General features: G+C 47.5%; 1 protein-coding gene across 3 annotated transcripts in view; it reads left to right on the forward strand.

Annotated features, from left to right (window-relative positions):
* CELF3 (CUGBP Elav-like family member 3) overlaps positions 1 to 21562 on the forward strand; it is an 86959-nt gene that overhangs the window by 25873 nt on the left and 39524 nt on the right. For all 3 annotated transcript variants that reach the window (XR_014505765.1, XM_083416669.1, XM_083416668.1), the window contains exon 2: positions 6836 to 6918. Coding sequence is in view for 2 of the 3 variants with exons in the window: in XM_083416669.1 (XP_083272795.1) it covers positions 6836 to 6918 (83 nt within the window). In the remaining variant the exon portion in view is untranslated. The remainder of the gene's footprint in view (positions 1 to 6835; positions 6919 to 21562) is intronic.

Consider the following 21562-nt stretch of genomic DNA (forward strand, 5'->3'; position numbering starts at 1 on the left):
GGCCCCGATTCCTGTGGTTTCAAAACGTGTTCTGAGCTTTGGGCGACGCCGCCGAGTGTTCGATCCATGTGGAAAATTCTCCTGTGAGAATATCTTCAGGGAAGTTCCTTCCTTTCCGTCTCACGCGCTTCATCAACAGATATATTTTTAGCTTTTTTCTTTCGGGCTGCTGGAAAGATGTTGAGACGATCCGGCGCCCAGGTGAGAAATCATATCGTTTTGGGGTGTGTGGTTTTATTTAAAAGAATCTATGAAGTTGGAATTGAAAGATTTGGAGTTTGTACAATTTGGAACATTAAATGTGATTTGATTGGATTGTTAAAATGGGAAACTTAATAAAAATGATTTTTAAAAAAGAAAGAAAGAAAGATTTCGAGTTGGGAGACAGCAAGAGAGGTGGGGTGACTTGAATTTCCACCCCATTATCTAGCAGCCCCAAATTCTTTTTACAGTGTGGGTCCCAGCATTCGGATTCCAGAGGTGGGAAACCTCTTCCCTCTCAGAGGCCACATTCCATTCTGGGTGGCCTTCCGAGGGCCACACAGCCTCCCGTCTAAGTGCCACTCATAATTGAGGCAGATCTGCACCTTTTGCAAAATTGTAAGTAAAAAAAAAGAAGAAGAATGTGTCCATTGGGAGAAATTTGTCTTGAAACACAGATGAATTTTCAGGAGCACTTTTACAAAATCCGATTGCAAGCTGATCTAGAAATAGGGAAAATGAGGCTTTATCAGTAGCTACTAAAACCTGGTGAAAATATTCCTCTTTGACCAGGCTTTTTGCTGATTGACACCCGGTGCCCTTTTAAAGTTTGTTGTGGAAGGCAGGGATTATTAGGCTGTTTTTGTTTTTATTAGTATTTTGTGTAGGTTTTTAAAAATTATATATTGTGATTTTATGTTGTGAAGTGCCCTGAGATCTATGGGAACAGGGTGATATACAAATTCAATAAATAATAAAAATGATAATGGCTGTACTCTGGCCCCACAGTTGGGAGGTATCGATGTTTCTGAGAACCCAGCTGCTGTTAACCACATGTGTGGGGATGCTCTTGAGTTCGAATTCTGCTTGCAGTTGAAATTTAAAAAATAATTTCTTATATATATAATAAATGTTCATAAATGTACCAAGCAAACACATACATAAATATATAAACCACATGTCTGAAGCAGAACAGGAAAACCATTTTGACACCCAAACTGACCAAATGATTTCTCTGCAAGGTCGAAGGAAAATGGAAAAGCCTCCCCATTGTCTTTTCCTACACAAATTCTGTCTTAAGGGTATGTCTGTGTATGAATAGGGTGAGCCTGTGACCTGGCTCAGGAACTCAGTATTTGTCATTACAAAAGGCTCCCCAAGTAATCCAATCAAGGGACTATTAACAGGTAACCTGCCAGACAGGAGATAAACAACGCACTCAGATTTCGGCTGTAGACCGCCTTTTCTGTGACGTAGGTATGATGTGTCTGATGGGTGGTCTGGAGCTCCAGGGCAGGGAATTAAAAATGTCTATATATAAGGGCGGGCACACCTTTGTTCTGGATCCTCCTCCTTTCCTGTGGGTGAGGGGAGCACCCTGTTGCAACAGATCAATAAAGATCAGGCTTACTAGCTGCTTTGCTTCTCAATAGTCTCTGGTTGGCCTCTGTTATTCTCTCCTACCAATAGGGAACCTACGTAAGGACTCTATATGGGCTCTTGGATACCCCATAAGGGAAAAGGGCAGGTTTTTGTTTATTACACAGGCTTCCCATTGGGGCAGCTGGTTGGCCACTGTGAGAACAGAATGCTGGACTAGATGCATCTGAGAGTAGAGGCAGGATGTGGCCGCCATAGCAAGAAGCCACAATGGCCTCGTGAATCTGCCTCTTCTTGTTGTTGTTGTTTAGTTGTGTCCACCTCTTCGTGACCCCCTGGACCAGAGCACGCCAGGCACTCCTTTCTTCCACTGCCTCCCGCAGTTTGGTCAAACTCATGCTGGTAGCTTTGAGAACACTGTCCCACCATCTCGTCCTCTGTCGTCCCCTTCTCCTTGTGCCCTCCATCTTTCCCAACATCAGGGTCTTTTCCAGGGAGTCTTCTCTTCTCCTGAGGTGGCCAAAGTCTTGGAGCCTCAGCTTCAGGATCTGTCCTTCCAGTGAGCACTCAGGGCTGATTTCCTTCCGAATGGAGAGGTTGGATCTTCTTGCAGTCCATGGGACTCTCCAGAGTCTCCTCCAGCACCAGAATTCAAAAGCATCCATTCTTCGGCGATCAGCCTTCTTGATGGTCCAGCTCTCACTTCCATACATCACTACTGGGAAAACCAGAGCTTTTACTATACAGACCTTTGTTGGCAAGGTGATGTCTCTCCTCTTTCAAAAGCCATCCCGTTTGGTGGCCCTCACTGCCTCTAGTCTGAGCGCATTCCAGCCACTCTGTATGGGATACAAATCTGGTTCCCCATAGATTTTACTTCTAATCCCCCCCCCCCAAAGAAAGAATACCTCCTTCGCTCTTTTAAATTGGCAGAGGATAAGCTGTTGCCCTACAAATGACTATAGCAGAGAGAGCGAGAGAGCAAAGGCTTCGGCAGCGTGCAATAATAATAATAGCCCTGGCAGCGTTGCTTGCTGCCACAATGGGGGCGTTTTCAAAATGTCCCCGTTTTCTTCTCTGAGATGTTGAACGGGACTTTGAGCAGGCACAATGTCAGCTTTCAGCCTGGTTTCAAAATCTTTTCACGATTTCTTTTCCTTTTCAAGTTATTGCCTGCTAAAATGGGTTTCCCGTTTCTTTGACTGGAACATTTTGAACTGTCCTGGGCGTGGGGTGGGAAAGGTGCGTCCCTTTGAGAGTTGAAAGCTGGGGTATATAAATGATATGGTTTGCTTGCTTGCTTGCTTAATGAGTTTGGATCCTACCTTTCTCTTGAGCTGGGATTCAAGACAGCTTACGACGTTTTGAAAGCATGGTTCAAAAATACAAACAAACTGGTTAAAAACAATATAGTGGTACCCCTGGATGCGAACAGGATCCGTTCCGGAGCCCCGTTTGCATCCTGAAGCGAACGTAACCCATGTCTGCAAGGGTCACGATTCGCCGCTTCCGCGCATGTGTGTGACATCATTTTGAGCGCCTGCACATGCATGAGCGGTGAAGCCCGGAAGTAACGCATTCCTTTACTTCCGGGTCACCGCAGAGCATAACCTGAAAACACTCAACCTGGAACATATTTAACCCGAGGTATGACTGTAGTTTAAGGGACATGGGTGGTGCTGTGGGTTAAACCACAGAGCCTAGGACTTGCTGATCAGAAGGTCAGTGGTTCGAATCCCTGCAATGGGGTGAGCTCCCATTTCTCGGTCCCTGCTCCTGCCAACCTAGCAGTTCGAAAGCACGTCAAAGTGCAAGTAGATAAATAGGTACCGCTCCAGCGGGAAGGTAAACGGCGTTTCGGTGCGGTGCTCTGGTTCGCCAAAAGCGGCTTAGTCATGCTGGCCACATGACCTGGAAGCTGTACGCGGACAAACACCAGCTCCCTCGGCCTATAGAGCGAGATGAGTGCACAACCCCAGAGTCGGTCACGACTGGACTGAATGGTCAGGGGTCGCTTTACCTATGACTGTAGTTAAAACGTTTTTAGAACCAGCAATTAAAATCCAGTTTGACCTAACAGCAGCCTAATTTCTAAAGGCCTGTCTGGATAAGAAGGTTTTAGCCAGCAGGCGGAAAAATAACAAAGAGGGAGACAGTCTGACACCTTTGGGGAGGGAATTCCACAACCTGGGAGCAGTCACAGAAAAGACTCTCTCTCTCTCTCTCTCTCTCTCTCTCTCTCTCTCTCCCTATCCCTCTCTCTCTCTCCCTATCCCCCCCTCTCTCTTTCTCTCTCTCTCTCTCTCTCTCTCTCTCTCTCTCTCTCTCTCTCTCTTTCTCTCCCTATCCCTATCCCTCTCTCCCTATCCCCCCCTCTCTCTTTCTCTCTCCCTCTTCTCTCTCTCTCTTTCTCTCTTTCTCCCTTTCTCCCTTTCTCTCTTTCTCTCTTTCTCTTTCTCTCCTTTGACCACCACCCATGCCTTGAATACTGATGGGATCAAGAGAAGGTGCTCACCCAAGGATCTCAGCACCTGGGCAGGTTTGTGTGGGGAGATCATTTTTTCAGGTAACCCAGACCCAAGTCGTGTTGCTTTTGTACCCCGTCTTTCCTTTGAAGAGCTTGAGGTGGAGTACACAGCTCTTCCCACCCCTCTTTCCACCTCACGACACGTCTGTGAGGTAGGTCAGGCTGAGAAAGGCAGGATCAGGCCCAGGGCCACCCAGTGACCTTCATGGCTGAGTGAGAATTTCAACCCTGGTGCTCCAGGTGATAGTTTGACACTCTGCCATTGAAACGAAACCCAGGCGTCAGAGGATGGCAGAAGATTGCAATGCCTTCTTGCAGTGGCCGCCTTCAGGATGTAACTGGCACGAACATCTCTGGACAGGAGCTTTGCTGTCTCATCTTGTTCTGGACATAAGAGTCAAAGGAAGACGCTCACTGCATCGGTTTGCTGAGAAACGGGAGTTTGCAAACGATTGAAAACTATAAAACACAATGTTGCACCTGTATATATATATTGTGCAACGCTGCATAAGGTGGTTTTTCAGAGAATTGTACGGTGTTGCTGGTTTTGATACTTTATTGCCGCAATAAAAATTAAATTAAAAGCAATAAAAAGAAGTAAACAACGTGTGACTGTGGAGTTTGCAATGGCAGCAAAGTGAGACATCGGAGCACTGGAGGGGAAGTCGGGAGACGGAAGGACAATGTGAGGCCCTCACAGATTCTGCTAGAATCCAGCCCCCCGTGGCCAGCATTCCTAATGGTCTATGTTTTAACTATTTATATGTGCATTTATCTTGCATTTTTATCTTGTGAACCGCCCTGAGATCTTCAGCCGACGGACCATATGTAAATTAGATAGATAGATGGATCAGTAGATTTTGTAGCTCGCTGACTGGTTGCGCCAACCTCCGCTTCTGAGATTGTGGGTTGCTTACATATGGATAAAGACAGATACGGTGGAGCACAGGGTCAGGTTTAAGGTGCTGCTTTTGACCTTTAAAGCCCTACACGGCCTAGAACCCATGTACCTACGGGACCGCCTCTCCTGGTACGCCCCACGGAGGACCTTAAGGTCCACAAACGACAACACTTTGGAGGTCCCAGGTCGCAAGGTGGTTAGATTGGTCTCAACTAGGGCCAGGGCCTTTTCAGTACTGGCCCCGACTTGGTGGAATGCTCTGAAGAAGAGACCAGGGCCCTGCGGGACTTGACATCTTTCCGCAGGGCCTGCAAGACAGAGCTGTTCCGCCTGGCCTTTGGTTTGGACTCAGTCTGACCCTTATGTTTCCCTCCCCTTGTGGTTTTGATCTATGGGCTACTTTTAAAACGTGGCTGCATTTTAAATTGCATTTTAACCTGTATTTTAAATTGTCCCCCCCCCCATTATGTTTTTACTGTAATTTTACTGGTGTTAGCTGCCCTGAGTGCAGCTCTGGCTGGGGAGGGCAGGGTATAAATAAAATTATTTATTTATTATTATTATTATTATTATTATTATTGGTGTGCGTGCGATGCCTAGCACCCACCACAGACCTTTGATAACATTAGTACATAAGAAGAGCCCTGCGGGTGAATCAGTCCAAATGGGACACATCTAGACCCAATGTCCTCTTCTTACAGGGGCCTTTTAGATGCCTCGATGGGAAGCCTCCGAACAGGGTTTCAGCGCAGCACCTCTCCTTCCCCTCCCTGGTTTACTAGTGAGTACGATTCATGGGTGGCGCTGTGCATTAAACCACAGAGCCTAGGACTTGCCAATCAGAAGGTTCGTGGTTCGAATCCCCACGTTGGAGTGAGCTCCCGTTGCTCGGTCCCTGCTCCTGCCAACCTAGCAATTCAAAAACAGGTCAAAGTGCAAGTAGATAAATAGGTACCACTCCGGAAGGAAGGTAAACGGTGTTTCCGTGCGCTGCTCTGGTTTGCCAGAAGCGGCTTAGTCATGCTGGCGACATGACCCAGAAGCTGTACACCAACTCCCTCAGCCAATAAAACGAGATGAGCGCCGCAACACCAGAGTCGGCCATGACTGGACCTCATGGTCAGGGGTCCCTTTACCTTTACCTTTACTAGGATTCAAGAGGCAAGCTGCCTCCGACAATCACCGAGCCATCATGGGCTAGGAGTAGCTCATGGCAGACTTCTTCTCCTCCAACAATTTGTCTACAGTGGTACCTCAGGTTAAGAACTTAATTCGTTCTGGATGTCTGTTCTTAACCTGAAACTGTTCTTAACCTGAGACACCACTTTAGCTAACGGGGCCTCCCGCTGCTGCCGCTGTACGATTTCTGTTCTCATCCTGAAGCAAAGTTCTTAACCCGGGGTAATATTTCTGGGTTAGCAGAGTCTGTAACCTGAAGCGTATGTAACCTGAAGCATCTGTAACCTGAGGCATCTGTAACCCAAGGTACCACTGTATCTTGCATTCTGGAAATGTACATCCAGGTGTTTTTTTCGTTCCGGAGGTCTGTTCTTATCCTGAAATTGTTCTTAACCTGAGACACCACTTTAGCTAATGGGGCTTCCCGCTGCCGCCACACGATTTCTGTTCTCATCCTGAAGCAAAGTTCTTAACCCGAGGTACTATTTCTGGGTTAGCAGAGTCTGTAACCTGAAGTGTCTGTAACCTGAGGCATCTGTAAGCCAAGGTACCACTGTAATCCCCTTTTAAAGCTGGTGGCGGCTGCTTCCTCTTTCCGGAACAAATGCACAGTCTGAAGATTACATTCCCACCTCTTTTTCTTCCAGGATGCGCCTTCCTGACCTACTGCGCCCGCGAGTCAGCTCTCAAGGCCCAAAGTGCTCTTCACGAGCAGAAGACGCTACCCGGGGTAAGTTGTTTGCGCTGTTTGCCGATTCACCTCACCGTCCGTCCCCTATGCACACACACACACACACACACACACAAACACCTTCCTGGTCACCTGCCGTGAAAGCTGTTAATGCACGGCTGTCTGTCTGTCTGTCTGTCTCTCTTGCAATAACCACATGGCCGTTTCTCTCTATGTGGAGCCAGTTGGGGAATGGGTTTTCCCTGAGATTTCGCCCCTGCATTCAGGCTCAGTCGTCTCCCTCGAAAGACAACTCAAACCCTCTCTATTTCCCTCACTCTCTCTCACACAGACCTCTTCGCTTAGACAAGGAGAAGTTCTGCAAGAGCGCTGCCCTTAGAAATCCTGCCTTTGTTTCATTGCGGTTTAAGTTATAAAGTTAGTTAGTTGCCTATTACCTTGTATATACGCTAGTCTGAATCGCCAGTGCCTTTTCGCGGAGCCTGCTTCCAGAGGTCCAAGGCTCAAACTGGCAAAAACACATGGCATCAGAAGTCAGTAAACAGGATAATCTTTGCCGATGTCCAGCAAAATTTCAGATGCCAGGAAAGGTTCATCTGGGCAGAACTTGCAGAGATGAGGAAGGGTGGGATTTTAATCACAGGAACCTAGGAAGCTGCCTTAAAATGAATCAGGCCATTGGTCCATCAAGTTCAATATTGTCTACACTGACTGGCAACAGCTCTCCAGGGTTTTGGGCTGGGGACATTCCCATCTCTGCATGGAGGTGCCAGGACTTGAACCCAAGACCTTCTACATGAAAAGCAGGTGCTTTGTCACTGGGCCGTGACGCTTCCCCTTAGATTGCAAACCTGCAGACAGGACCCAGTTTTATGTTTAATTTCTTGGCAGCACCTAGTGACTTTAGGCACCTTTATAAATAATAAACAGTGATTCTTATTCCTTAGGAAAAGATGTTTACCCTGCTGTTCTGTACATCCCCTGAGGCAGCTAAGAATAATAAAACTCATCAAGATATTGGGTCGTTGGACATTTTCCCCATTATTATTTTAAAAAGCCCAAATAACCAAGGAGACTGAAAATGAAAGCAGTTAGCCAGTGAAGCCTCATCAAACACACCTGATAAAACATTAATAATCAGTAATGGGTCGTTTTTATTTTTTTAGAAAAAGCAAGGATTCCGATAAATGGAAGTGCTAGGAATGGGCAAATTGGTCAAGTTCATTTTCTCTCACTTTCCCAGGGTTAAGTTCAGTTCTCCAAATTTCCACTGCAGTTTATGATTTTCTTTAGAAGCCCTTGTGAACATTCAACTGCATTTGAATGCAAATTTCTCCTAATACGCCTAGCTTTTGTCTGCGATCTCCCCTTGTTGTTGTTGTTTAGTCGTTTAGTCTTGTCTGACTCTTCGTGATCCCCTGGACCAGAGCACACCAGGCCCTCCTGTCTTCCACTGCCTCCCTCACGCTGGTCTCTTCAAGAACACTGTCCCACCATCTCGTCCTCTGTCGTCCCCTTCTCCTTATGCCCTCCATCTTTCCCAGCATCAGGGTCTTTTCCAGGGAGTCTTCTCTTCTCATGAGGTGGCCAAAGTCTTGGAGCCTCAGCTTCAGGATCTGTCCTTCCAATGAGCACTCAGGGCTGATTTCCTTCTGAATGGAGAGGTTTGATCTTCTTGCAGTCCATGGGACTCTCAAGAGTCTCCTCCAGCACCATAATTCAAAAATATCAGTTCTTCAGCAACCAGTCTTCTTTATGGTCCAGCTCTCACCTCCATACATCACTACTGGGAAAACCATAGCTTTAACTATACGGACCTTTGTTGGCAAGGTGATGTCTCTGCTTTTTAAGATGCTGTCTAGGTTTGTCATTGCTTTCCTCCCAAGGAGCAGGCGTCTTTTAATTTCATGACTGCTGTCACCATCTGCAGTGATCATGGAGCCCCAAAAAGTAAAATCTCTCACTGCCTTCATTTCTTCCCCTTCTATTTGCCAGGAGGTGATGGGACCAGTGGCTATGATCTTCGTTTTTTTGATGTTGAGCTTCAGACCATATTTTGCACTGTGCACAATTTTTGCAAAGCAATCTCCCCTCATAGACGCAGGCCTGAGGGTGTGCGTGGCTGATTGTTTCATGGGAAAACAGATTCTGAGGGAGGAGCCAGGCTGAGGGAAAAGTTAGCAACCAGCAGTAGGCCAACTTGGCTCAGTGCAGATCCTGGGAGCTCACCACCAGATCTTGCGGACAGGGGCATTTGCAAGGGCGTTTAGCGGGACAGGCCCAGATTTCTGTCTCTTGGTGTGTATATAGCCACACCTCAAGCGACAGGACAATTAATAATAATAATAATAATAATAATAATAATAATAATAATAATTTTTTGTTTATACCCCACCCTTCCTGGTTCAAAAACTGGGCTCAGGGCTGCTTTAGCTGCATTGCAGCGGGTTGGACTAGATGACCCCTGGGGTCCCAAACCAACAGTTCTATGATTCTGTGATGCATTTTGATATGTTGTTTTCACACTTTAACCCTACGGATGCGTACATGTTATTCATACACGACTGGAGAACAGCATTGCAAAATTCAGAGAAGTGCAAATTTCCAAGGCGACGGCTGCATTTTGGTTCACGCCTTATTTCGAAAAGTGTGAATTCATGTGCAAACTGGCTCCAATATCTCACCCATCCATCACCTTAATCAGAGAAACACCCCTTCCAAAAAGAAAAGAAAAGAAAAGAAAAAACCCCAGTATCCTTAAGGATGTAGTGATGTGTGGAAGTGAGAGCTGGACCATAAAGAAGGCTGATTTCCGAAGAATGGATGCTTTTGAATTCTGGTGCTGGAGGAGACTCTTGAGAGTCCCATGGACTGCAAGAAGATCCAACCTCTCCATTCTGAAGGAAATCAGCCCTGAGTGCTCATTGGAAGGACAGATCCTGAAGCTGAGGCTCCAAGACTTTGGCCACCTCATGAGAAGAGAAGACTCCCTGGAAAAGACCCTGATGTTGGGAAAGATGGAGGGCGCAAGGAGAAGGGGACGACAGAGGACGAGATGGTTGGATGGTTTTCTCGAAGCTACCAGAATGAGTTTGACCAAACTGCGGGAGGCAGTGGAAGACAGGAGTGCCTGGCGTGCTCTGGTCCAGGGGGTCACGAGGAGGCGGACACGACTAAACGACTAAACAACAACAATCCTTAAGGATCTCCTTTTCATTTTGTTGCCCCCCCCCCAAATATATCCCCTTCTCCATCCTCTTTCTCTTCTTCCCCCCATCCATAGCCAAATGCACAACAGCAGAATTAAAATGGTGGTAAACCTAAAGATTCCTTTCCCTTCCTTGCTTCCCTTGTGGGTGTGCAGAGCAGATGTTTCTCTCTTTGTCTGTGGGGCCAAATTTATTTATTTATTACCCCCCTTCTGCCCCCTCCAGCCCCCACCCACCACCTGCTTTCACTTTCCAGAGTTCTTCCTTCAGTAAAATGCTTGTTGTTGCTAGTGGTTTTTATTTTTAATTTTGGGGAGTGGGGTGGGGGATAGTGTGCTGGTCAGAAATGTCTGCTCCTCACCACAGACCACCTCGTGTTTTTCCAGTTTTGCTCACTGGATATGGGAAGTTCTGAAGAAGAAATGTGGTTCTGAGCAGACTATAGCAAGCTGACTTTCACTGTATAGTTTAGTATTGTCTACACTGGCTGGCAGCAGCTGTCCAGGTTTTCAGGCAGTGGATAACAGGCTCTCTATCCTCTGAGTTATCCCCCTTCCCTTAAAAATAAAGTTAAGATTCCAGTCCTCATGGTTCAGAGGAAAGGGACGCTTTAAACAGGAACATAGGTAGCTGCCTTATATGGAGTCAGAACATTGGTCCATCTAGTTCAGTATTGTCTGCCCTGACTGGCAGCAGCTCCCCAGGGTTTTAGGCAGGGGACATTATTGTCAGCTCTCCCTGGAAATGCCGACATTCGAACCCAGGACCTTCTGCATGCATAGCAGAGCTACGGCTCCTTCCCAAAGACCCAATAAGATTCCAGCGCTCCTGGTTCCCTTTTCTCCTTTTTCCAATCTTTCGTCTGGTTTGCTACATTTCTGTTGTTTTTTGGAACAACTCCTCAAATTTTTTTGTCAGGTCTCGTAAGGAATACAGTGGTACCTCAGTTTACGAACTTAATCCATTCCAGAAGACCGTTTTTAAACCGAAACCGTTCTGAAACCAAGGCAAAGTTCTCAAACCGGGACACTACTTCCAGTTTTGTGGAGTTTGTAAACCAAATCATTCTTAAACCGAGGTACCACTGTACATTTTTGACGCAATTTTGCCCTTGCGTACAGAAATATTATTATTATTATTTAGCAATTGCATTTTGTTTTGTTTTTTATAATTTTTTTATTAACAGTTTCAACATAACAACATAACAACAACATAACGTAACAACAGAATTCATTTAAAAAGAAAGGGAAAAGGCAAAAAAGAGATTTTAGAAGAGATTGCAGAAAAAGAGAAACAACTGTCAAAGAAAGCAAATAAGGAGTCCGTTAAACAGGCAACTAGAACATTACAAACTCAATATTCTATGATAATTAATGAGGGAATCAGCTGGAAAATAAAAAGAATGAAACAAAAATATTTTGAGCGTGCCAATAAATCAGGAAAACGGCAGCTGAAGAAAGTGAACAAAGGAACTCTATTAATAAAATTAATATAGCAATTGCATTTTGTATACCATTTTCACTAATGCATTGAAGGCACTCTGCACATGCACAAAGATACCCTCTCTGCGTCACAGTCTTCAGGCCTGAACTCATATCAGCGGGCTTTTCTCTTCCGCAGCCTTTTGTTCTTTACGCGTTGGCAAAACAGCAGGTGTTTTATGCATTTGTGGGTTCTAGCTCTGCCTCTGCACACCTTGCGTTATTTATTTGGGGGGAGGGACGGGAGACGACACTTGCTTTTCCATCTATCTCCCTCACACCTGGTTTCCTAGCACCTGCTTAGCGAAGGAGGAGGTAAAACAGCAAGACGTTCAAAGGGCAGGTGTTTCGCCTGATGTCTGAATAGGAGCTACAGTTGCTACCTTTGTTCTGGCGGGGCCTGAGGCCCTGACCATAGCAGTCACCTGTCTCTTGCTTTTCACCTGTGCCCATCCTTTCAGCTACGGTTACAGGTGTGTGAGAGCTGCTTTTTTTAAAAAAAATAATTTTTATTGATTTTAACATATAAATTATAAAATGTACCACAAAACCTATCACTTATACCATCATTTTAGACTTCCATCAGCACCTCTGATGATCCACCGTTTTAACCACTTCTTATGCATTTCTTAGGGACACGGGTGGCGCTGTGGGTAAAAGCCTCAGTGCCTAGGACTTGCCGATCGAAAGGTCGGCGGTTCGAATCCCCGCAGCGGGGTGAGCTCCCGTCTTTCGGTCCCAGCGCCTGCCAACCTAGCAGTTCGAAAGCACCCCCGGGTGCAAGTAGATAAATAGGTACCCCTCTGGCGGGAAGGTAAACGGCGTTTCCGTGTGCGGCTCTGGCTCGCCAGAGCAGCGATGTCATGCTGGCCACGTGACCCGGAAGTGTCTCCGGACAGCGCTGGCTCCCGGCCTCTTGAGTGAGATGGGCGCACAACCCTAGAGTCTGGCAAGACTGGCCCGTACGGGCAGGGGTACCTTTACCTTTACTATGCATTTCTTAAGTTTATCTTGCCTTTACATCTCTTAACAAATCATCCTTCCCCTTCTCCATTTTTGCAATACTTCCAATCATTGTTGTTGTTTGGTCGTTTAGTCGTGTCCGCCTCTTCGTGACCCCTGGACCAGAGCATGCCAGGCACTCCTGTCTTCCACTGCCTCCCGCAGTTTGGTCAAACTCATGCTGGCAGCTTTGAGAATGCTGTCCAACCATCTCGTCCTCTGTCGTCCCCTTCTCCTTGTGCCCTCCATCTTTCCCAACATCAGGGTCTTTTCCAGGGAGTCTTCTCTTCTCCTGAGGTGGCCAAAGTCTTGGAGTCTCAGCTTCAGGATCTGTATTTCCAGTGAGCACTCAGGGCTGATTTCCTTCCGAATGGAGAGGTTTGATCTTCTTGCAGTCCATGGGACTTTCAAGAGTCTCCTCCAGCACCAGAATTCATAACTTCCAATCATACTCCTCACAAAACTTCTTGCAAACCTACAAACGTTGTCTGATCTTCACAAATACATTTCAAATAGTCCGTAAATTTAGTACAGTCTTCGGTGAATTTCTGGTCCCGCCGGTTTCGAATCCTTCCTGTTAGTTTATCTAGCTCTGCATAGTCCATTAACTTCATCCTCCATTCTTCAATCGTCGGTAATTCTTCTTGCTTCCATTTTTGGGCCAGTAATATTCTTGCTGCTATTATTGCATATAAAAAGAGCTTATATTCCTTTCTAATGTGTGTGAGAGCTGCTGAAGGGAATTATCTTTGGTTCCTATCCTGTGATGAGTTTATCACGTTCGCACTTTGTGAAACAATGAAGAACCATCCTTCAAAATCTATTATTATTATTATTATTATTATTATTAAAGTTTACATACCGCCCTTCATCTCAGGGCAGCTCGCAACATAAAATTACAAGAGAAAAGCACAAAATTCGTAATAAAAATAAGAACAAAACCAAAAATCCCTGCCCCTTCCCTCAACACATTTAAAAGGGCAGATTTTACAACGTCGTTCTCCAGCCAAGCAGCTTTTACACAGAAATGCATCTATTATAAAAACGGGTGTGTCGGTGAAAATATTGAATGTATTATAAAAAATGTGTTACATGTGGGGAAATGGCTCACAGAACGGTGTGCATTAGTCAGAGCTCCCTTCAAAAATGTGTTTATTGGGAGGAACTAAAGCTCTGGAGAGTTTTCATGAAGATTTTCTTCAGTGCAAATCGCTGCAGAAATGGGAAGAGCCGGATTTAAAGATAGGGAAAGTGAGAAACAGAAACTTGAAACTGACGGATTTATTACGGCCCAAATGTCTGTATGCTGGGATTCCACAGGGACGGTGCGGAACATGGTAGAGGCTTCAGTTTGCAAGCTTTCAACGCAGCAGGTTTTCTAGTCCCTGTGGTGGCCTCAAGTCACTCAGCTTCGATCAGCACCGCCTGATTAGACCAATGGTCAGGGATGGTGGGAGTTGTAGTCTGACAACAATGGGAGGGCATAGCGTTGGCTAGCTGTACTCTGGCCCGTCCACCAGAGAGGAGAGACTGCTGACCCACAGGTCAAAAGCAGGCACCGGAGCCTCTCCATCTGCCCCACAGGTTTGTGTGTGTGTGTGTAATAATAATAATAATAATAATAATAATAATATTTATACCCCACCCATATGGCTGGGTGTCCCCAACCACTCTGGGAGGCTTCCAACTGAATACAGTGGTACCTCAGGTTAAGTACTTAATTCGTTCCGGAGGTGCGTTCTTAAGCTCAAACTGTTCTTAACCTGAAGCACCACTTTAGCTAATGGGGCCTCCTGCTGCCACCGCACGATTTCTGTTCTCACCCTGAAGCAAATTTCTTAACCCGAGGTACTATTTCTGGGTTAGGGGAGTCTGTAACCCGAAGCGTATGTAACCCAAGGTACCGCTGTATTAAAAACAATACAGCATCAGACATTAAAAATTTCCCTAAACAGGGCTGCCTTCAGATGTCTTTTAAAAATCAGAAAGTTGCTTATTTCCTTGACATCTGCTGGGAGGGCTTCCACAGGGCGGGCGCCACCACTGAGAAGGCCCTCTACCTGGTTCCCTGTAACCTTACTTCTCGCGGGGAGGGAACCGCCAGAAGGCCCTCGGAGCTGGCCCTCAGTGTCCAGGCAGAACGATGGGGGTGGAGACACTCCTTCAGGTATACTGGGCTGAGTCCATTTAGGACTTTCAAGGTCAGCACCAACACTTTGAATTGTGCTCATGTAGGTGGCCATGCCCATATTTATCTTGGCCATGTGCCATCCACTGGCACGCACCCACCCCACCCCCCGCTCCCTGGAGGGTTGGCTAAGAGGGCAAAGCAGCCCCCAGGCACCCCTTTCAGCGAAGAAGCCTTCATCTAGTCCAGTTTCCTCTTCCCCATAGTTGGCCAATCATAGAATCATAGAATCATAGAGTTGGAAGAGACCACAAGGGCCATCGAGTCCAACCCCCTGCCAAGCAGGAAACACCATCAGAGCACTCCTGACATATGGTTGTCAAGCCTCTGCTTAAAGACCTCCAAAGAAGGAGACTCCACCACACTCCTTGGCAGCAAATTCCACTGTCGAACAGCTCTTACTGTCAGGAAGTTCTTCCTCATGTTTAGGTGGAATCTTCTTTCTTGTAGTTTGGATCCATTGCTCCGTGTCCGCTTCTCTGGAGCAGCAGAAAACAACCTGTCTCCCTCCTCTATGTGACATCCTTTTATATATTTGAACATGGCTATCATATCACCCCTTAACCTCCTCTTCTCCAGGCTAAACATGCCCAGCTCCCTTAGCCGTTCCTCATAAGGCATCATTTCCAGGCCTTTGACCACTTTGGTTGCCCTCCTCTGGACACGTTCCAGTTTGTCAGTGTCCTTCTTGAACTGTGGTGCCCAGAACTGGACACAGTACTCCAGGTGAGGTCTGACCAGAGCAGAATACGGCGGCACTATTACTTCCCTTGATCCCAGAGGCATTTGATCCCTTGAATCAAATGCCTCTGGGAAGCCCAAAAGCAAGGCGAGTTTGGCAACAGCTCTTCCTAGCTCTTCCTAACTTTTTGTTTCTCCGACGATGGCTGCGGTCCCCTCCCCTCCACGGTCGGAGGCAGTGATGTTCTGAATACCCCTTGGTGGAAACCACAGGAGGGGAGAGGGCTGTTTTCGCACTCGGGTCCTGCTCAGGGTGCCCCCTGGGGCCCCTGGCTGGCCCCTGTGAGTGCTGGACTAGATGGGTCGCTGGCCACATTTAGCAGGACTCTCCTTGCCTTTTAATACACTTCTTTAGAGAAGGCGAGAACCGAAACCCTGTGAAATTTGCACTTTTCCGGATTGTGATGCATTCTCCAATACACACACACACACAAAATATGAATATTGTTAGCAGGCAGCGTGCACAGAAATGCAGCTGCGAGTGAAAAATTATGACGACGCTCTATGTGAAGGGAGACCGCCTGCAAAAAAGGAAATGTATACGTTAAGCAAAACTGCATTCGGAAAAGGGCATGTGAGGAGAAACAGAAATGCTGACTTTTTAAATTAAAAGAAGAAGCGCCAAATGAGGCGGAAAGGTGGCGAAGCAAACTTCAGATGGGGGGGGGTGACAAATGGATAGAAACTGAAATTGACAAGAGTCTGTCACAGTACTGCTCACAGTACGTTGATTTCAGGATGAAAGCCATGCAAATGATAACTGGTGGCAGAATTTAACAGAGAGGGGGGAATTATTTATTTCTGTGGAACTGCAGAAATATATATATATCTGGCACGCAGGTCTGGCTTCCTTGCTTTCCATCTCCCTCCCGGTCCTCCCTTTTGTTCAGGGACTTATCTGGAAACATCTGTTATAAATATCTCCCACTTTGCTCCTGGTACGGCGGCGTCACCTGGCTGCTCGGTTGCTAGGAAACCGGCGGCTCGAGAAAGCACCGTTGCCAGGTAAACACGGTCCGGGCGGCTCATGGCAGGGAAGAAGGGGGGTGGAGAGGGGGGATGGAAAAGGGGGGCAGGTGCGCCGAGCTGTGGGTGGCTGAGCTGACAATGGCAGGAGGGTCCGCCGGGAGAAGCAGGGGCGATGCGTCTGCCTTCTGCCTTGTGGGAATAGCGTCCGCGTCCCAGGCGGGTTTTGCGTCTGGGTTGATATCCGCATCTGTTTTCCTTAAGAACCGGGCAGAGAAGGCGAGAGCTCTGCTTTCCCCACCCCATATCTCTCCACCCCACTCAGGCCTCTTCGGGGTCAGCAGTTTTGCGGGAGGGGAGAATTCTGGGGGCTGCAGCTTCTCCCCGCAGAGTGGGGAGGAGAGGGTTTTTGCTTGTCTCTCGCTCTTGCAACTCGCGGGCATCCGAGCTGAACGTTGGAAGATTTCGGAAGTAAGTTTAGAAGTACGTTTCCAAGCACAGTTCAAAGTGTTGACCTTGAAAGCCCGAAACGGCCTCAGCCCAGTAGACCTGAAGGAGCGTCTCCACCACCATCATTCAGCCCGGACACTGAGGTCCAGCTCCGAGGGCCTTCTGGCAGTTCCCTCCCTGCAAGAAGTGAGGTTACAGGGAACCAGACAGAGGGCCTTCTCGGTGGTGGCACCTGCCCTGTGGAACGCCCTCCCACCAGATGTCAGAGAGAAAAACAACTACCCAACTTTTAGAAGACATCTGAAGGCAGCCCTGTTTAGGGAAGCTTTTAATGTTTAATAGGTTATTGCATTTTAGTGTTCTGTTGGAAGCTGCCCAGAGTGGCTGGGGTACAAATAATAAATTATTATTATTGTTGTTGTTGTTGTTGTTGTTGTTGTTATTAGCGAAAACCTTTCTGTTGCCCTCAGAAGATCTTGATTGGACCTCCTCATTAGGAACCACCAAACTGGCTTTGAAATGTCACTCGTGGTGAAATTTGGTTTTGATATGGTGGATGAAATTGTCTCCCTTGTCAAGGCGTGGGCTTAGCCCTCATTGGCCCTGATTCACCTCGAATGGGTGGGTCTTTTCCAGGGAGTCTTTTCTTCTCATGAGGTGGCCAAAGTCTTGGAGCCTCAGCTTCAGGATCTGTCCTTCCAGTGAGCACTCAGGGCTGATTTCCTTCAGAATGGAGAGGTTGGATCTTCTTGCAGTCCATGGGACTCTCAAGAGTCTCCTCCAGCACCAGAATTCAAAAGCATCAATTCTCTGGCGATCAGCCTTCTTTATGGTCCAGCTCTCACTTCCATACATCACTCCTGGGAAAACCATGGCTTTAACTATATGGACCTTTGTTGGCAAGGTGATGTCTCTGCTTTTTAAGATGCTGTCTAGGTTTGTCATTGCTTTTCTCATAAGAAGCAGGCCAGCTACCACAACCTCCCCTTTCCAACTTTCCACTTTTTGAAGGTTGAAGCAACTAGCATGACTATCACAACCAAATTAACTCATTAAAACAATAAAAGGTAAAGGGACCCCTGACCATTAGGTCCAGTCATGTCCGACTCTGGGGTTGCGGCGCTCATCTCGCTTTACTGGCCAAGGGAGCCGGCGTACAGATTCTGGGTCATGTGGCCAGCAGGACTAAGCCGCTTCTGGCAAACCAGAGCAGCGCACGGAAACGCCGTTTACCTTCCTGCGGGAGCGGTACCTATTTATCTACTTGCACTTTGACGTGCTTTCGAACTGCTAGGTTGGCAGGAGCAGGGACCGAGCAACGGGAGCTCACCCCGTCACGGGGATTCGAACCCCCGACCTTCCGATCGGCAAGTCCTAGTATCAAAATAGTTTAAACCCAGTCAACGCAATGCTTTCATTTCTGACACAGATGGCTTACTCTATATTTCTTATAATTCCTTTTAGCAATCCCACCTGATCACTACACTCGGCTCTGTGGTTTAACCCACAGCGCCCATGAGGACCATTGAAACCAGGACTATTTTATGCTAAAAAAAAGAAAGAAAAAGAAATTGTGTCCCTTGTCAAGGCCTGGGCTCAGCCCTCGCTGGCCCCGATTCACCTCGAACGGCGCTCCTTGCACAAGGCCTCACTCCCTGCGCAAGAAGGTGGCGGGTGAGATTTTCGCTCTCGTTTCCCGTCTCTTCGCTCCGAAGGAAGGGCACGGCACTCTCGCCTGAGATCAGAAGGCATTTATCTGGGTGCCAACTGCTCTAAGCCGGCTTCTCGGGCTCCTCCCTGCCCCCAATGCAACACGCTTTGCCTCGGCTCCGCCAGGCCTAAATCCAGGGATTATCCAGCCCAATCCCAAATCTCCTTAGATCCCAGAATGCTGTGCATGGCCGGCGCATTACCGCGGGCTGCGTTGGTGGGGGATGAGCAGCCTGCTGTTTGTTTAGTATCGGTGGCCGAGGGAGGGCGATACGCCATTCGAGGTAAATGGCTCTGGAGAGGGAGAGAGGTGACAGGTCACCGCGCTGAAAATATCCAGGGATCAAGCGATCCCAGAGCTTAAAGACCCAGCCGGATCGATTTGGAGCCTCTGTGGAAAAAATGGGAGCTGTGACATTTGCTATTCTTTAAGGGTGCGGGGACAGAGGAGGAAGGTCCGGGAGGAAATAATTCGAATATCTGTGAGGCTGCCCTTAGTCCCAGCCGTCTGGACTTGCAGTGCCAGACTCTGACCGGCAGCAGACCTCTAGGCCTCCACACACCCCTCTCTTATTTCTGAGATCCTTTCATGTGGTGATCCCAAGGATCGCTAAGCAAGGTCCCAGATGTGTTTGGCTTTCTCCTTCAGGGAGGTGTTCCAACCCCACAATCCCTCCAGCTAATCAATTGGGATTTCTCTCCGAAGCAAGAAGCAGCCCTGTTTTTTCCATTATATTTAAATTATAGCTGGGAACGGGTGGATCTGTCGACGTCGGATTCTCTCCGCTTCTCACTTCTCCAACTTCGCCTTCACTACTCCGAATTTCCACATCAGTTTGCGAATCGCAGCTCCTCGTGAGAATTCACCAACAGTTCTGTGCGAACTTATTCTAATACACACATTTTGGGGGGCGTGTTATGCCCAGGACACGCATTTTTTGCATAGTCATCCCCTCCCCCAATGCAATACATTTTCCCATGTTCTTTTCCCATGTGCTTTGGTGCACATTTTGTCCTGTTATATGAATTCTTGAACACATTGGCCGGCGGCTGGAGATCTTTGCATTGCAAAATCTGGTGAAGTGTGAATTTCGGAGTTGGCAGGAAGTTGAGGTGCTGTGGGCTCTGATCCTGTTTCCACATTTCCCAAAGGCATCTGGTCGGGCACCGTGGAGCCATCGTGCCTAATAGCTGCTGATAGCCTTATCCTCAGTGCATTTGTCTAATCCTCTTTTAAAACATTATTATTATTATTATTATTATTATTATTATTATTATTATTATTATTATTTTCTATGCTGCTATATATTTCAAAGGGAAAAAAATCTTAAAGTGGTTTACAACACATCAAATAAAACAATCTAGGGAAATATTTCAGATGCTTCTCTAAGTGCTTTCCCCGCATTTATTAACCTCCTTAATATGCGGGTGGCGCTGTGGGTTAAACCACAGAGCCTAGGACTTGCAGATCAGAAGGTCGGCGGTTTGAATCCCCATGACGGGGTGAGCCCCCATTGCTCCTGCCAACCTAGCAGTTCGAAAGCATGTCAAAGTGAAAGTAGATAAATAGGTACCACTCCAGCGGGAAGGTAAACGGTATTTCCGTGCGCTGCTCTGGTTCGCCAGAAGCGGCTTAGTCATGCTGGCCACATGACCCGGAAGCTGTACGCTGGCTCCCTCAGCCAATAAAGCGAGATGAGCGCCACAACCCCAGAGTCGGCCACGACTGGACCTAATGGTCAGGGGTCCCTTTACCTTTACCTTAATTTATATAGGTGTCCCGCAGCAGAAGTACTCTAAGAAGCCCATGCAGCGTAGCGGTTAGAGCATTGGACTAGGACCGGGGAGGTCCGGGTTCAAATCTTCCCTCAGTCAGGAAGCTCACTGCATGACCATGGAGTCGGTCATAGCCTCTTAACCAGGCATAGGCAAACTCAGCCCTCCAGATGTTTTGGGACTACAACTCCCATCATCCCTAGTTAACAGGACCAGTGGTCAGGGATGATGGGAGTTGTAGTCCCAAAACATCTGGAGGGCTGAGTTTGCCTATGCCTGCGAGTCTTAACCTCCCTCGCAGGGTCGTTGTAGGATTAACCAAGGAAGCGAGTGAAATATTTACTCCTCGGGAGAGAAAGGAGGGATATGAGTTGGATGGCCATCACTGGCCTCCTGAAGCAGTGAGTTCCACAGTTTGAGATGCTTTGTGGTATCATTTCCTGGAAGGGGAGGATGTTCTCGCACTCGGGTCCCGCTTGCAGGTTCTCCCCCACCAGGCATCTGGTTCGCAGGAGGCTGGACCAGATGGGCCATTTGCTGTTCCGACGTTGTTCCATTAGCCACGTCCATTAATATCGATGGATCTACTATGAATGTGTTAGGGACGCGGGTGGCGCTGTGGGTTAAACCACAGAGCCTAGGACTTGTCGATCAGAAGGTCGGCGGTTCGAATCCCCATGACGGGGTGAGCTCCCGTTGCTCAGTCCCTGCTCCTGCCAACCTAGCAGTTCGAAAGCACGTCAAAGTGCAAGTAGATAAATAGGTACCGCTCCGGCAGGAAGGTAAATGGCGTTTCCATGCGCTGCTCTGGTTCGCCAGAAGCAGCTTAGTCATGCTGGCCACATGACCCTTGAAGCTGTACGCCAGCTCCCTCAGCCAGTAAAGCGAGATGAACGCCGCAATCCCAGAGTCGGCTACGACTGGACCTAATGGTCAGGGGTCCCTTTACCTTTACCTTTTACTATGAATGTGATTGGAAACAGCCCAGTGCCATCTGTGCATGCTCAGGAACATTTTGACTTCAGATTTATTTGTTTGTTACACTTTTGGACAGGTCAGGGGGGGCGAGAGAGAGAACCTCAGAATAAAGTCCTACTTATTTTCTTGGGGGGCAGGACTTTATGCCTAAGGAAGAGTTTACACCCGTGGCAGAGAAGTGG

This window comes from Podarcis tiliguerta (assembly GCF_965153285.1).
Source record: "Podarcis tiliguerta genome assembly, chromosome: 16".
Lineage (NCBI taxonomy): Eukaryota > Metazoa > Chordata > Lepidosauria > Squamata > Lacertidae > Podarcis > Podarcis tiliguerta.